The sequence below is a fragment of the Epinephelus lanceolatus genome, chromosome 2 (assembly GCF_041903045.1).
Source record: "Epinephelus lanceolatus isolate andai-2023 chromosome 2, ASM4190304v1, whole genome shotgun sequence".
Taxonomy (NCBI): Eukaryota; Metazoa; Chordata; class Actinopteri; order Perciformes; family Serranidae; genus Epinephelus; species Epinephelus lanceolatus.
The window spans coordinates 4726517-4739829 of record NC_135735.1 but is presented as its reverse complement, the minus strand read 5'-3'; the positions used below and the strand labels follow the sequence as shown (position 1 = coordinate 4739829).

At 42.4% G+C, this 13313-nt stretch overlaps 1 protein-coding gene across 2 annotated transcripts in view; it reads left to right on the top strand.

The window, feature by feature from the left end:
* adamtsl3 (ADAMTS-like 3) overlaps positions 1 to 13313 on the top strand; it is a 321378-nt gene that overhangs the window by 232888 nt on the left and 75177 nt on the right. For both annotated transcript variants that reach the window (XM_033626208.2, XM_033626216.2), the window contains exon 9: positions 5698 to 5855. In XM_033626208.2, coding sequence (XP_033482099.2) covers positions 5698 to 5855 — 158 coding nt within the window. The remainder of the gene's footprint in view (positions 1 to 5697; positions 5856 to 13313) is intronic.

Here is a 13313-nt window from a genome sequence, read left to right as displayed (position 1 = left end):
GTGAACTAGGCTTAACCATTCACACGCTCTCACACACTGATGGAACAGGAGCAGGACCAATTTTGGGTTCAGTATCTTGCCCAAGGATACTTCAGCATACAGACTGGAGGAGCTGGGGATCGAGCCACCAATCTTCTAATTGGTTGATGACCCACTTTACCTCTGAGCCACAGCCACCTCCGTCTGCAACAAGCAGGGTTGAAGTTTCACTGGTTTGTAATGTGAAGCTGCTTTATTCAGTGTTTTACCAGTTTAAATCACCTGGTTTGTTTTGGAGAGGTCCCCATAAAAACCTCCTGAACGTCTGGATCTGAAATTATCAGAGAAAAAAGGTGAGCACACATCAGCAGGTGGTGGGCGAACCGCCCGCATCGACATGCCAAACTGTGTCGGAGAAATTCTGACTGGGAGAAGTTTCAACTCGCAAATTGGGAAAGAAAAAAGAAGAATTTTAGTGGTGGTCAGTCTTTGTTTACTCCCCTTGGTTTGTTTGCCAAAGGTCATTGTGAACGTGAAACAAACCAGAACTAAAAGGAAACTATGGATTTATTTCGTTTTTACATTGGTCCATACCAAAAGAAACAAACTACAGGTGTGAAAGTGACCTCGGTGTGATGAGGAATGGTAAGTACATCATTATATCCCTTTAGATTTTTAGAGTGGATGATGGATCAAAAAAGAATCTAAGACTTTTCCTTAAAACCTTCCAATTTACGGATATGAAATAAATAAAAATGTCCCACATATCCTGAACTCTGTGATTTACATCCTCAGAGCATTTTAAGTGTTTGTTTGTGTCATTTGGGTTTTCCTGACCTATTTTACTGTCAGTTGAAAGGAGCGCACAATGAACGCAGCACATGTCCACAAGCCTTACCCTGCTAATATACTCAAGTTCCAACTGCGTAATACCCCGAAGAGCTGCAGGATTTACTGGATGTGGGCTCTGTCAGATGTCTCAGGATCGAGGAGTGACCTAAGAATTACTTTAGCAGATCATTCATCAGCTACCAGGAGATCAGCGCTGCGGACGGGAAACGCTGGAGAGAGAATCTGAAGGGAGAGAGTGACCACAGTAAAAGAGAGGAAATCAAACACACATTTACAGCTCGGCTAACCTCGCTCACAAGTTCATGAACTCCTCTGAAACTAAATATTATCAGAAGTCTAATCATATTTTAACCACTGGCAGGACACAGGGACCTTTTTACACAATGACTGTTTTGATTCTGAATGACTTCTTGTCATGATATGGCAGCGCGGTAGGATTGTTAATTGTTTCAAGTTGTGAAAGCTGCAGGAAAAATGTTATAATTAATGTCAAAAATAAGTGGATTTGTTGAAATGCTCTTACTTTTTTCTTTTTTTTATGGAAAATCAATGCTTTGGCCAGAAAATTTAAGATTTCTGATTATAATATAAAAAGACGTCTAAATACAGAATAATCACATCAAGTAAATAAATAAAAATAAAACATGAGCACTGACTGATGCTTTGTCTCGCACCATCTGAAAATGATTGTCTTTTGTAGGAAGGATAAATATTTGTCCAAAATTTGTTTCCCAACATGTCAGCCTTGTTATTCTGTGACAGAAGCTTAAAGGGTCAGTTCACCCCCAAATCAAAAACACATATTTCTCCTCTTACCTGTAGTGCTGTTTATCAGTCCAGATTGCCAAGAGTTGGCGATATCGACCATGGAGATGTCTGCCTTCTCTCCAGTATAATTGAACTAGATGGCACTCAGCTTGTGGTGAAAAACTCAACAACAATGTCTCTTTCCACAAATCATGACCCAGTTACTCAAGATAATCCACAGACCTTTGAGCACCACAAGCAGAGTGCCATCTAGTTCCTTTATATTGGAGAGAAGTCAGACATCTCTACGGCCGATATCTCCAACACTCTGCAACTCACACCAAAACTATCTAGTTTGATGAATTGCACCACAGGTAACAGCAAAATATGTGTTTTTGATTTGGAGGTGAACTGTCCCTTTGATAAAGACATCAGGTGATGTTTCCTGGCCATAATTTCACTGCACTGTGGCCTCATTGTCATCGTGGATTACAGATTACAGTTCCTCGCAGTGAGGCCATCATTTGCTGTCAGAGCACTCGGTCTTGATGACTGTAGGGGGACAGGATGGATACATCAGTCACACAGGTAAAGATAACCTAACCTTTTCTCGTATTCTTGTCCTCCTCTGAATTCAGACTCATGCATCAGTGAGTGCAATCAGTATCAGTCTGGTGGTACAGACCAGACTGATCTGTAGCCTAAGGCGCAGGTAGTGGGTTTTCAACAAAGCAAGAAGCTATGAAACTCATTATCATCCAGGGAGTGGATGTAGACGTGCTTTCTAAAAGTTTTCTGGGTGTTAGAAGTTATTGGGAGTGCATGAAAACTTGTTCTTGCAAACACAGAGGGACTCTTCAATATGGCACTATACTGGTACTACTGCTATAATAGATTCTTTTTCCTGCAGGTTCTGCCGGTTTTACTGACTTTCCCTGAACAGTAGCTCACTTATTCAGGTTGGAAATGTGTTGCTTCCTGAAGTGAAGGAGTTGAAGTATCTCAGGTTTAACAGTGAGGGTACAGTGGAATGGCATCGGCAGTAATGGGAGCGTTGTCCCAAACTGTCTGAGCATGAAGGTGAAGCTTTTGATGTGCTAGTCCTTCTTCATTTCAACCTTCACCTATGATCATGAGCTTTGGGTAGTGACCAGAAGATTGAGACCACTACAACTGGCTATTAATACTCAACACCTTACAGGTAGGGTCTGGAGGATTTTCCAGTTGCTGTTTGTAAACACACATTCAAATTTGGCCCCTCCTATCAGGCTCAACTGTCCCGGGTGTACGGAGCCCGGAGGTACGGCAGAAGGCTTCACAGAAGAGGTTCAGGCAAGGCTCGCGCTGGTGCACGCTCGGACACACTCAGGCACGGGACCTGCGCTCTCTCATTGGCTGGGGAAATCTCCGCCCAGAAGCGGTCCGAGCTCACAAAAACATTAAAATACAGTTAAAGGGCAGGAGCTCTGCAAACAAAGTCACCACCACACATGAGTAGAAGCCCATAGGTGATGATTAAGCAGGATTTCATCTGTATATGTCTATATTTTGTTTTGTTTGAAAATCCTCCAGACCCTACCTTTAAAGGTATCGACTGAAATAATCCAATTGAAACTTCTCCAGTCAAAGATACCTGCATTTGATCCTTTCTGCAACCGGAGTCTGATCCCGGATCTTCCCAACTTCCCACCGGATTAGCAATTTTTCTATTGCTGCCATCTTTAGAGCTACTTTCCTCCTGGCAAACAGTCAGTTCAACATCTACCCAGTTAGCCGGAGCTAACACAAAAGCAGTGGCTAACGACCAGCACCAAGCTGTTATACGGCAACAACAAACTCACACCAACACTGAAATGGCTCAACTCTGTCATTAGACCTGTTTGGAAATGTTAGCCATTGGATGCTAACAGTTAGTCCTGTCACTGTAAAGTAGGACTCTCGCTAACTCACCCCAGCGCAAAGCTCACGCTACCGCAGCAGCTACAGCCCATACGGTCTGTGGTTGGTGCAGTCGAGATGAGATGTCACCAAAACGTTTGAATGTGTGGCTACACTACACGCCACTCCATTTACAGCATGGGTATCGAATAGAGTACTACATTGCAGTGGTTCCCAACTGTTGGTCACGGTCAAGAGTAGGTCGGGGGCCCATTCTGAACTGACCACAAGTGACTCGCAAACACTTTTTTCAAGTACAGTGAATCTCCAGCCCAGAGCTTTTATTTTGAAGTGCCGTTTCCTGCTGTAGAGTGAGTGACTAACAGACAGCTATTTCACAGAGACAGCAAACTAGTGGGGTCCGCCCATAATTCTGACATCCCGTTGTTCCGAAAATAACCCATTGTTCCGAAATCTCAATATTTCGTCATCCTATTGTTCCAACCATATTAAACCCATTGTTACGAAGTCCCGTTGTTCCGAAATCTCATTTTTCATTGTTACAAAATAACTGTTTCATGGTTAAGGTCTGGTTAGGTTTAGGCACAAGAACTACTTGGTTAAGGTTAGGAAAAGATCATGGTTTGGGTTAAAATTATAACTTTCAACATCGTTTCTACTTCCTCAAAACAGGGCGACCATTGTCGTCACGGCAACAGTAAACAACACGACAACACGGTCTCTTGCTGCTTTCCCTTGCTGCTTGCTTTTTCAACTTTTTGCATTGCAACATTGAGATTTCGGAACAACAGGACTTCGGAACAATGGGTTTAATATGGTTGGACCAATGGGATGTCGAAACATTGAGATTTCGGAACAATGGGTAATTTTCAGAATAATGGGATGTCGAGATAATGGGATGTTGGAATTATGACATGGCACCCAAACTAGTTTGGCAACATGGAGAAACGCAAGTATGACCCTGAACATATGAAACTGTGGGACCTCAAATTAGTGAATAAGGAGAACTCTGGACCAGTTAGGTACCACTGCTCTATTGGTGTCAGCACCACTTTAAGGGTACCAGTATTGATAACCTTGATATCATCATTTTTTAAAATGATACCCAGCCCTGCACAAAATGAATTGCCTTCCCAGGGTGGCTGGGCTCACCCTTTTGAGATACTGAGGGGTGCTCAGACCTTCAGAAGAAGCTCAGAGTAGAACTTCTGCTCCTGCCCATCAAAATGAGTCTGTCCTGGTGGTTTTGGCATCTGACAGGTCTCTCCTGGACGCCTCTCTTTGGTGGTTTTTCTGAACAGAACCAACTGAGAGAATCTAGGGCAGACCCAGAAGACAGCAGAGGAATTATGCATCCCATCTGGACTGGAGCTGGTGGACGTGACTGGGGATAAAGGACATCTAGGCTACAATAATGAGCCTGTCACACCACACAGAGTGGATACAATGGCTAAAAACACAATAATATTTTGCTGAACATTTGCCAGACAGTCCCCTTTTTTGTGGCTTTACAATACTTCAAATGATTTCCCTTTGTCAGCCTGTAATGTGTGCACTTATACACACCTGCTTGTCTTTTGTAGCTACCTGGACTTTATACTTTTGTGACATTAGCAGTTGCCAGTTCTGTCCACTTTTTATCTCTGTACTTTGTGTTATTTTTTCCATTCTACTCTTTACTTTTTATTCTTGCCTTGATTTATTGATTTTTGACTTCAGTTGTGCTCTTGCAAAATTGTATTATCTGGTTTGCCCTGCCTTGTCTGATGCTATCTCTCTCCAAGAAATAGTGTTTTCTGCATTAACTGTTGTAGAAGTTTAAATCCCATTGCACACCAGATCTCAAGTTAGAAGTTGTTCTTTATTTCTGCATTAGATAACAGAGTTTCTTTTCTTTTTCTTTTCCTGTTTTTTGGAGCATTAAACACATTCCACACCCAACCTCCTCACATCTGCTCATCATGTTTTATGCATCTTTTTGCATCTTGATAAAGCTTTTTATGTCTTTATGGTGTATGCTTCATTTCGTCTGGACTATTATTGTCAGGCAGCAATACATGTGCAACTCCTGAGTCCAAGATGAATTTCTCTATGGGGACAATAAAGTATATCGTATCGTATCACATTGTATCGTATCGTATCGTAATATGTGAATATTGAGTTAAATCATGTCGTTAATATTGACAGTAATAAATGTCCATCTTTTTGTGTCTCCCTCAGTTATCGAAGCCGTCTCTCTTCAGGGCAGGAAGGAGGAGACCAATCTGGGGTCCACGGGCTCTTTTGTGATAGGAAACACTTCCTTGGACTTCCAAAGAGGGACGGACAGGCAGACACTCAGGACACATGGTCCACTTAACGCTGATTACATCATCAAGGTGAGACAAAGAAAAGAGGACAGGCCAAGGTTTATAGCAGAACAGCCTCAGGACTTCTGGCTTCTGATGAACATATTTTCTTAGAGATACAGCATAAATAAATCAGCCTGTTGCATGCACAGATTTTTTTAATAAGACTGTGAGATTGTTTCCAGCAGCAGCACTAGTTGGAGGGCCTTCTCAGTCCAAATAGAAATACATCATCTAATTAGTAATGATTGAATTGTTTCACAACCCATTTTATGTTGCAGTTATTACGGATGTACCCCAGTCAGACTACGTTGTTAGGGAATAATGTGGTGGAAACAGATATTGTGCTCATTATTACTGGGAAATGAGAAGATGGAAGATTGACTATTGCATACAATGTTTCTCTAAACTATTACTAACTGACTGAAATAATAATAATACATTGGATTTATATAGCACTTTTCTGGATACTCAAAGATGATTTACAGAGAACAAAATGAAAAAAAGATATAATTCATAAGAAGGGAATCAATGCAGGAAGGGAGCAGAAGAAGGTCGGCTTTGAGGGATTTCTTGAAGGTGAAGAGTGAGGGGGAGTCTCTGATGTATTTAGGGAGTGAGTCCCAGAGGGTCAGAGCAGCAATGGAGAAGACCCTGTCCCCTCAGATGAGGGGTGGACAGGAGGTTGGCATCAGCAGACCTGAGAGTGTGGGAGGGAGTGTGCTGATGGCGGAGCTCAGAGAGGAAGGAGGGAGCCAGGCTGTGGAGGGTTCTATAGGTGATGAGAAGGAGGTTGAAATCACTGTGTTGTCACTTTCTGACCCGCCCAAACCCCTGATATTTTCCGGAAAGCTTTCCTAAACCCACCTGGGACCCAGAGGGAGGTCAGTCAGAAGTGTGCATCATAGTTCCCCGCTGTCACTCAGGGAAACTTTTGAGTAGCCAGACAGAAGCCTGGTGTGGCAGCTTGATTTCTTTCAAACATGTTGGCAAACAGCCTGCATGTTTTTGGACTGTGGGAGGAAGCCAGAAAGCCCAGAGAAAACTCACAGGGAGAACATGCAGACTCCGCAGAGAAGGGCTCCCTCACCCCGGGATTTGAACCCTCCACCCTGGGTTCAGTGCTGTGGTCTGTGTTAATTTCACCTATTTAAAAAACCCACTTGAAATAAACACAGCATCACTGGAATTTAAAGCTACTCTTACCTTTCTTGCATTTCACACAGCACCCAGTCCCATCCTCCTCCTCCTGCAACTCCACTTCCCTCCCAAGGCCTACTCCCCCCTCCTCCATTACATCCTCATTACGTCTATGATAGACTTGGCGTTGGGAAGGTAACGATAGATACACGGAAGAGGAGAACAAGTGTATTGTTACAACCAAGACAGTCAAACGCAACCCCAGAGTTTAAAAGCTCAACCGGAGTCAGTGATGACTGATGAGTTTTAGACTAAGGTTACAGTGCTAACGTTAGATAGTAGCGTTAACGTTACTCGTAAGTGGAAACGCACAAGGAAGATTAATGTGTCAGAGGCTACGCTACAGTAGGCTAACGTTAGCCATTAGCAACTGGATGCTGTGTTGTCATATATAATGTTATATTAGAAGCAAACCAAAAATACCTGTCCAGCAGAAACTCTGCAACCATTTCATCCCTTTTTAGCTCAGGATGCTACGCGAGCAGTTACGTCAGTCGGAGGCCTCCACATGGAGAAGACAGACAGGATGCTCGGCCAATCATTGTATTCGAATGAGTTTCCTTAGAACCATATGAGAATGGTATAATTATGAGTTTTTATCTCTGGTGGAATTCACTTACATTTTAGTGTGCCATTAGCTTATTAATAGCATTTTAACCTAAACAAAGAAAAGTGTAAAATTTCCAGAAAGGTCAGTGTCGCTTTAAGAGAGAAAGAGAGAGATGAGAAGTACAGTATGATGATGTGGAAATATATTTAATGATTAATCATATCTTTCATTTATTCATCCATTTTTCGTAACCACTTATCCTGTATCCTGGGGGACTGGAGCCTATCCCAGCTGACATTGAGCAAGAGGCGGGATACACCCTGAACAGGCTGAACACATACAGAAAATCATGTCTCTAGTCACCTCTAGCAGTTGTAACGAAGACAAGCATTTTAGTTTAACAGGGCCTCCACACAGTCACAAGTCTTGCAACAATAACAGCATTTTGCATTGATTTTTAACATTCTTCTTCACACATTCTAACACCATTCTACATTTTTAAAGGATACGGCTGGTGATAACTGGTATTTTTCTTCTTGTCAACAAATCCCATGAAAAGACCCGAACCAACAAAATGTATCCCACTAACAAGGACCATGTGTGTATCCAAAGCCTGTTTTATCTTATTCTTCTAAACCATAGAACACTATTGTTGTTGAAAACTTCAATGAGCCCCACTGTTGCACCGGCTGACATGTTCCTTCATTATCATGAACACACACTCTGTAGTTTATTTTGACTCAATCCCACATGTACAACATCTTCCTGCCAGAAATACTCATCAAATCTGCAGCTGAAAAACGCCCCCAACAAATGCACCTTTTACTTCTGTTTGAGTAAAGTTTGCTGAGAGCTGCAGTGCCCAGCTTTTTTTTACTGAGCCTTTCATAAAGACACATGTTCAATATTTGGTGAAACATGCTCATAGTTTTCTTCTAAACTCTGGGTGAACAAAAAATAAGGTTCAGTGGCTGTTTGCAGCTTCCTGGAGACATGTGATCACAGAGGTGTTGCCAGGTTTGGTATCATCGGGCCTGTAACGAGATTTTACACCTCATTACTGCCTCTGAAACCAAAAACTGTACGTAGAAATGCAGATGTAACAGAAAGATGCTGACATGAGACATGAGATTGGTGTTCTCATCTCAATCCCAGAAAGAAAACAAATAAGAGTACTCACTAAAGCTGTTAACTATTGTTTTAAAAAAGGAACTATATATGTGTGACCCTTTTGTGCCCTGGGGCTGTGTGGCAGCAACAATGTCTCACAGAAAAACATAAAAAGGACACAACCTCATAATGTATTACCTGGTGGTGGGCAGGAAATGTGTTAAAGCCCAGTTCAAACCAAAGATTCGCGATGAGACAGAACTGTTTTAGAACGTTTCAGAGAAAAGTTACAGTGATGTGAACTGACCGGTCTGAGCTCGACTGAGTTCAGCTGATGGTGTCACCTGTGACTCAGCTGGTCAAATCACTGGAGGCTGGTTTTAGAATGTAAAGCACGTCACCTGTTTTGACAGCCAATCAGCTTGTAGTGAAGTCCGCTACTCAAAATGTCAGTCAAAATGATGGCGTGTTGGCTTGCTGCAGCAGGTGCTCCGTCCCCGTTGAGCCCTCTGTTTCCGTCCTCACGGTGTGTCGGTGTCAGACGGTGGGTCGCTGCTGCTGCTGGCTGTATGTGCTTATACCCCGCCCACACACACACACACACACACATTCTCATTGACTGATGAATTGGCGCTGGTTATTTATATTATTGTGGCGTATTGATTATGAATACAGTCCATCTGATGCTGGTTTTGTTTCATCACTGTAGCCAGTATCTCACTGTCACTATCCTCATTCAGATTTTAAGGAGCTACAAATTATATTCAGCCACAAAATAAGTCTGAAAAGCTGCAAATCAGGACGAAGCACAGAGAGTTGTTGACTAGAGATGATACACCGTCTCATGGTGGTCACTTCCTGTCAACGTTACAGATCAGAAGTACAGAGAGTTGTTGACTAGAGATGATACACCGTCTCATCTAGTTGTATTGGTGTGAACGGAAGGGCTTTTAGAACGTTGTAGAACGGAGCATTGCCAGTAGTCGCATGTTTCAACTCATCTTGTCGCCAGTCTTTGGTCTGAACTGGGCTTAAAATTCCACGCTGGCAACACAAAAACAACACCAATGCAGAGTCTATTACAACGATCGCAGTGTCGTTGTGAAACAGTAGCAGTTTGTTTAGCTTCTGGGAGAGAAAATCACTTGGTTAAGTTTAATAAAGTTGTGATTTTACTTAAAACTTCACATGTATATAAAGCCCAGTTTCCACCACACATTTTCGGTATGGTACCTTTGGAACCAACAGTAACCCTTCAGACATGGTACCTAGACCCTAGCGTGTCCACTGCAAACCGTACCTTTAAATGTGGGCAGGGTTTTTGTCACTCACTGCTCCGTCCAGCACTCACTGTATTTCCTCATTATCAGTGACACAGGGACAAGTCTGCACCTGGTTTATCGTCCACAGAACGAGGCTGCACGCCCACATTTTCAGAACAAAATTGCTCAAAAAAAAAAACAGGCTGCAGTGAGAGTCTCTCTCCATGGGATATTCAAAAATAGCAGCTTTGTGCATTTAGTCCTTCTCAGGCAAGCTCAGGGGTGTAGTATTGTGTTGGCCCGACGCTATGCGACCCTTTTCTTTTCTATGAGTGAGGATTAGAATATATGCAGTTCACGTAACCCAGCTGAAATTAATACATATAAACGCTTGAGGATCCACTCATTGCTGAAAGTGTCTGTCATATAAACAATAAATTGATGGTCAAAGTTGTCATATGGAATATTTAAGTGTGTTGACTGAGTCACGTCATCAGCTCATGCATTGAGTAACATTACGAGTTATTGTTCCACCTTAAAAGTTGCCAGCAGTCAGCCCAGTGAGTTAAGTCACTTTTTTCTCAGACTCCAGCTGCTGTGAGAGGCAGCAAAACATCCTTTCATTTTATAGTTACAGTTTACCAATGTAAAACTTGCAACGTCATGAATTGTGGTTACAAAACTAGACACAACTCAGCCCTGAGCAGAGTGACCGTCCTCTACTGACCAATCAGACTGCAGTGTTCACAGCTCCACCTTTTAGTACCAGATCTGTGTGCTAGGTACCCCAACAGAGGGGGGACCAAACATGGGGACGCTAAGGAACGCTTCTGTTGGGACCATCCACAACTTTTTGCAGTGGAAACGGAAAAAAAGCGTACCGACCTGAACCTACTGCTCGGTGGAAACGGGGCTTATGTGACGACAAGTTCATAGTACTTTTCATAGTTACATGATCTACATGAAGTACTTTGTGAAGTTACATAAAGTCACATAACTACGTGGACTTAATTTCACACTGGACACAAACTGTGGTCTCCTGCTTGAAAGTCCATGTGTGTTTGACTCGTTGTAACCCCAAGTTAGACAGTGCCACAGAATTACTGTGTTGTTCTGCTTTTGTTTTTCTGTTTTGTTTTTTCTTGCCTGTGCGTCCTTGTGTATCAGTCTGTGTAACCTTTCTAAATTCTGAGTTTTTTGTGGGTCCTTGAATGCAGCACAGGCAGAACTCTTCTTTTTTTCCTTCAGCAGCAGCAGCAGCAGGAGTTTTAAGTCATGCGGTGGATAATTGATCAGTCGATACAATCAGATCAGATTGATGGATGAGAGAAGCAGCTGTTGAGATGAAAGTTTCACTTTCGCTGCTCCTCCGTCTGTGCCTTCTGTCTGTGGAGCAAACAATAACCAAACAGTCTATATATATGTTCCAACAGTGCACCCAATGAATATTCCAGCTTCAAAAATAGGAATCTAAACATGGCGGCAGATGTTGTAACTGTGGCGGCCCGCCACAAGTAAATGAATGTGTGCGAAACTCTGGTTTGCAGGAGTTTGTTTTAAGTGAGTGGGCTGGTGAGAGACAGGGGAGGGAAGTTGGAAAGTATCAAGAGACTGACTATTACATCGTTGGTTTGATCTTTCCATTTGTTGATGAAAAGAAAAATATAGAATAAATCATCCTTTAACATGGAAGCAGTGTCATTATGTTGTTTCATGCAGGATTGGACAGCAGCCTAATGCACCAAGAGCGGTTACAGCATCTTATTCCCATCAGACGACTTCAGTTATTTAACCAAAAGTAGCTTCTATGTGATTATCAGCGAGTCAGTATCTGTGTTGATACTGCTGATTTATTCAATAGATACAGTGTTAGAAGTCTGATCCAAATCCTTGATTGCCGACAGTTTTATCTGATGCAGATGTAAAAGGATTTGTCCAGTTTATGTTGAAGCCAGAGTTTCGACTCCCAACATCCACTCAGCCTGCTGCAGCTTCACACTCCACAAATCTCAAGTGGATATAAGAGACACATTTGAATAAGACCTTCTGTCTGGATGCAATTCAAACACAGCTTGTCTGTGCACATGCTTAACAGTTTAGAATTATGTCACAGCTGCCACCATGGATTGGGACGCGCTGATGTGGGTAGATGTTGTAACAGCAGCGTCTGGATGTACCATGCGTGCTGGAGGGCAGAATTTTGCAGATTAATGTCTTGGTGCTGTACTGTTGGGTTTGATGTTTACTATTATTTCTAATTTGACTCAGTCCTTTTCCTCCTTGTCACTATATGGTGTGTTACGACACTGGATATGCTTTATGTCATTACAATTAGTTGGTGATAAATATGACACATTACATTCTGTGTTCGAAAGGTCAGAAAACACATTCAGTAGTTTGGTCCACAAGGCCGAAGCTTCAAAGTTGTGATGAATGACTTACACGTCAATTACATCATCAAAAGGAAAAGAGCGGCTGCTGGACAGAGCTTATTTTACTAAGGCAGCTCTCTGCTCTTTGAATTATGGAAGTGCAACTCTTTGACTGTCTGAAAAAGCTGAAAGATGACATGAAAGACTGAAAGATTTTAGTTTGTGTCAAATCATCAGCCAGTAAACTCGGAGTAACATTTAACTGTGACTTTGATTCATAGATCACCGCTGCTGCCCAAAATACAGCCACTACTTCGTTTACCTCTTTCCCACCTTCAGATAATTGTTCAATAAATGCTACAGCAGGGCTTCTACAGGGATTACTGTTAATTTATCATGTTGATCTGTTCTGACAACATCTATTGCACATCTGTCCGTCCTGGAAGAGGGATCCCTCCTCAGTTGCTCTTCCTGAGGTTTCTACCGTTTTTTTTCCCTGTTAAAGGGTTTTTTTGGGGAGTTTTTCCTGATCAGCTGTGAGGGTCCAAAGGACAGAGGGATGTCGTATGCTGTAAAGCCCTGTGAGGTAAATTGTGATTTGTGATATTGGGCTTTATAATAAAATTGATTGATTCTAATGAGAATCAGGATAAGAGATCACATTACTGTGTATTTGACGGTGTAGTTTAAGGTTTTGCTTATCGTCTTTGACAGACATTAGGACATGACTCTCGGGGTGCCATCACATCTATACTGTTTGGTTCGGTTAAAGCGAACTCAGGGCCATTTGTGCGGTTAGTACGGTTTGTTTGTGTGGGTGTGAAAGCTGTCATTCCAACCCTGGTGCGGACCAAACGGCCAAACTGAGACCACTCGACAGGGACTGCACCTACTTCCAAATGGACTCTGGTGCGGTTTGTTTGTGGTGTGAAAGAAAACAAAGCAACCATGGGATTTTATGAAAGCAGATATGTGATTTTATCATAATTTCAAC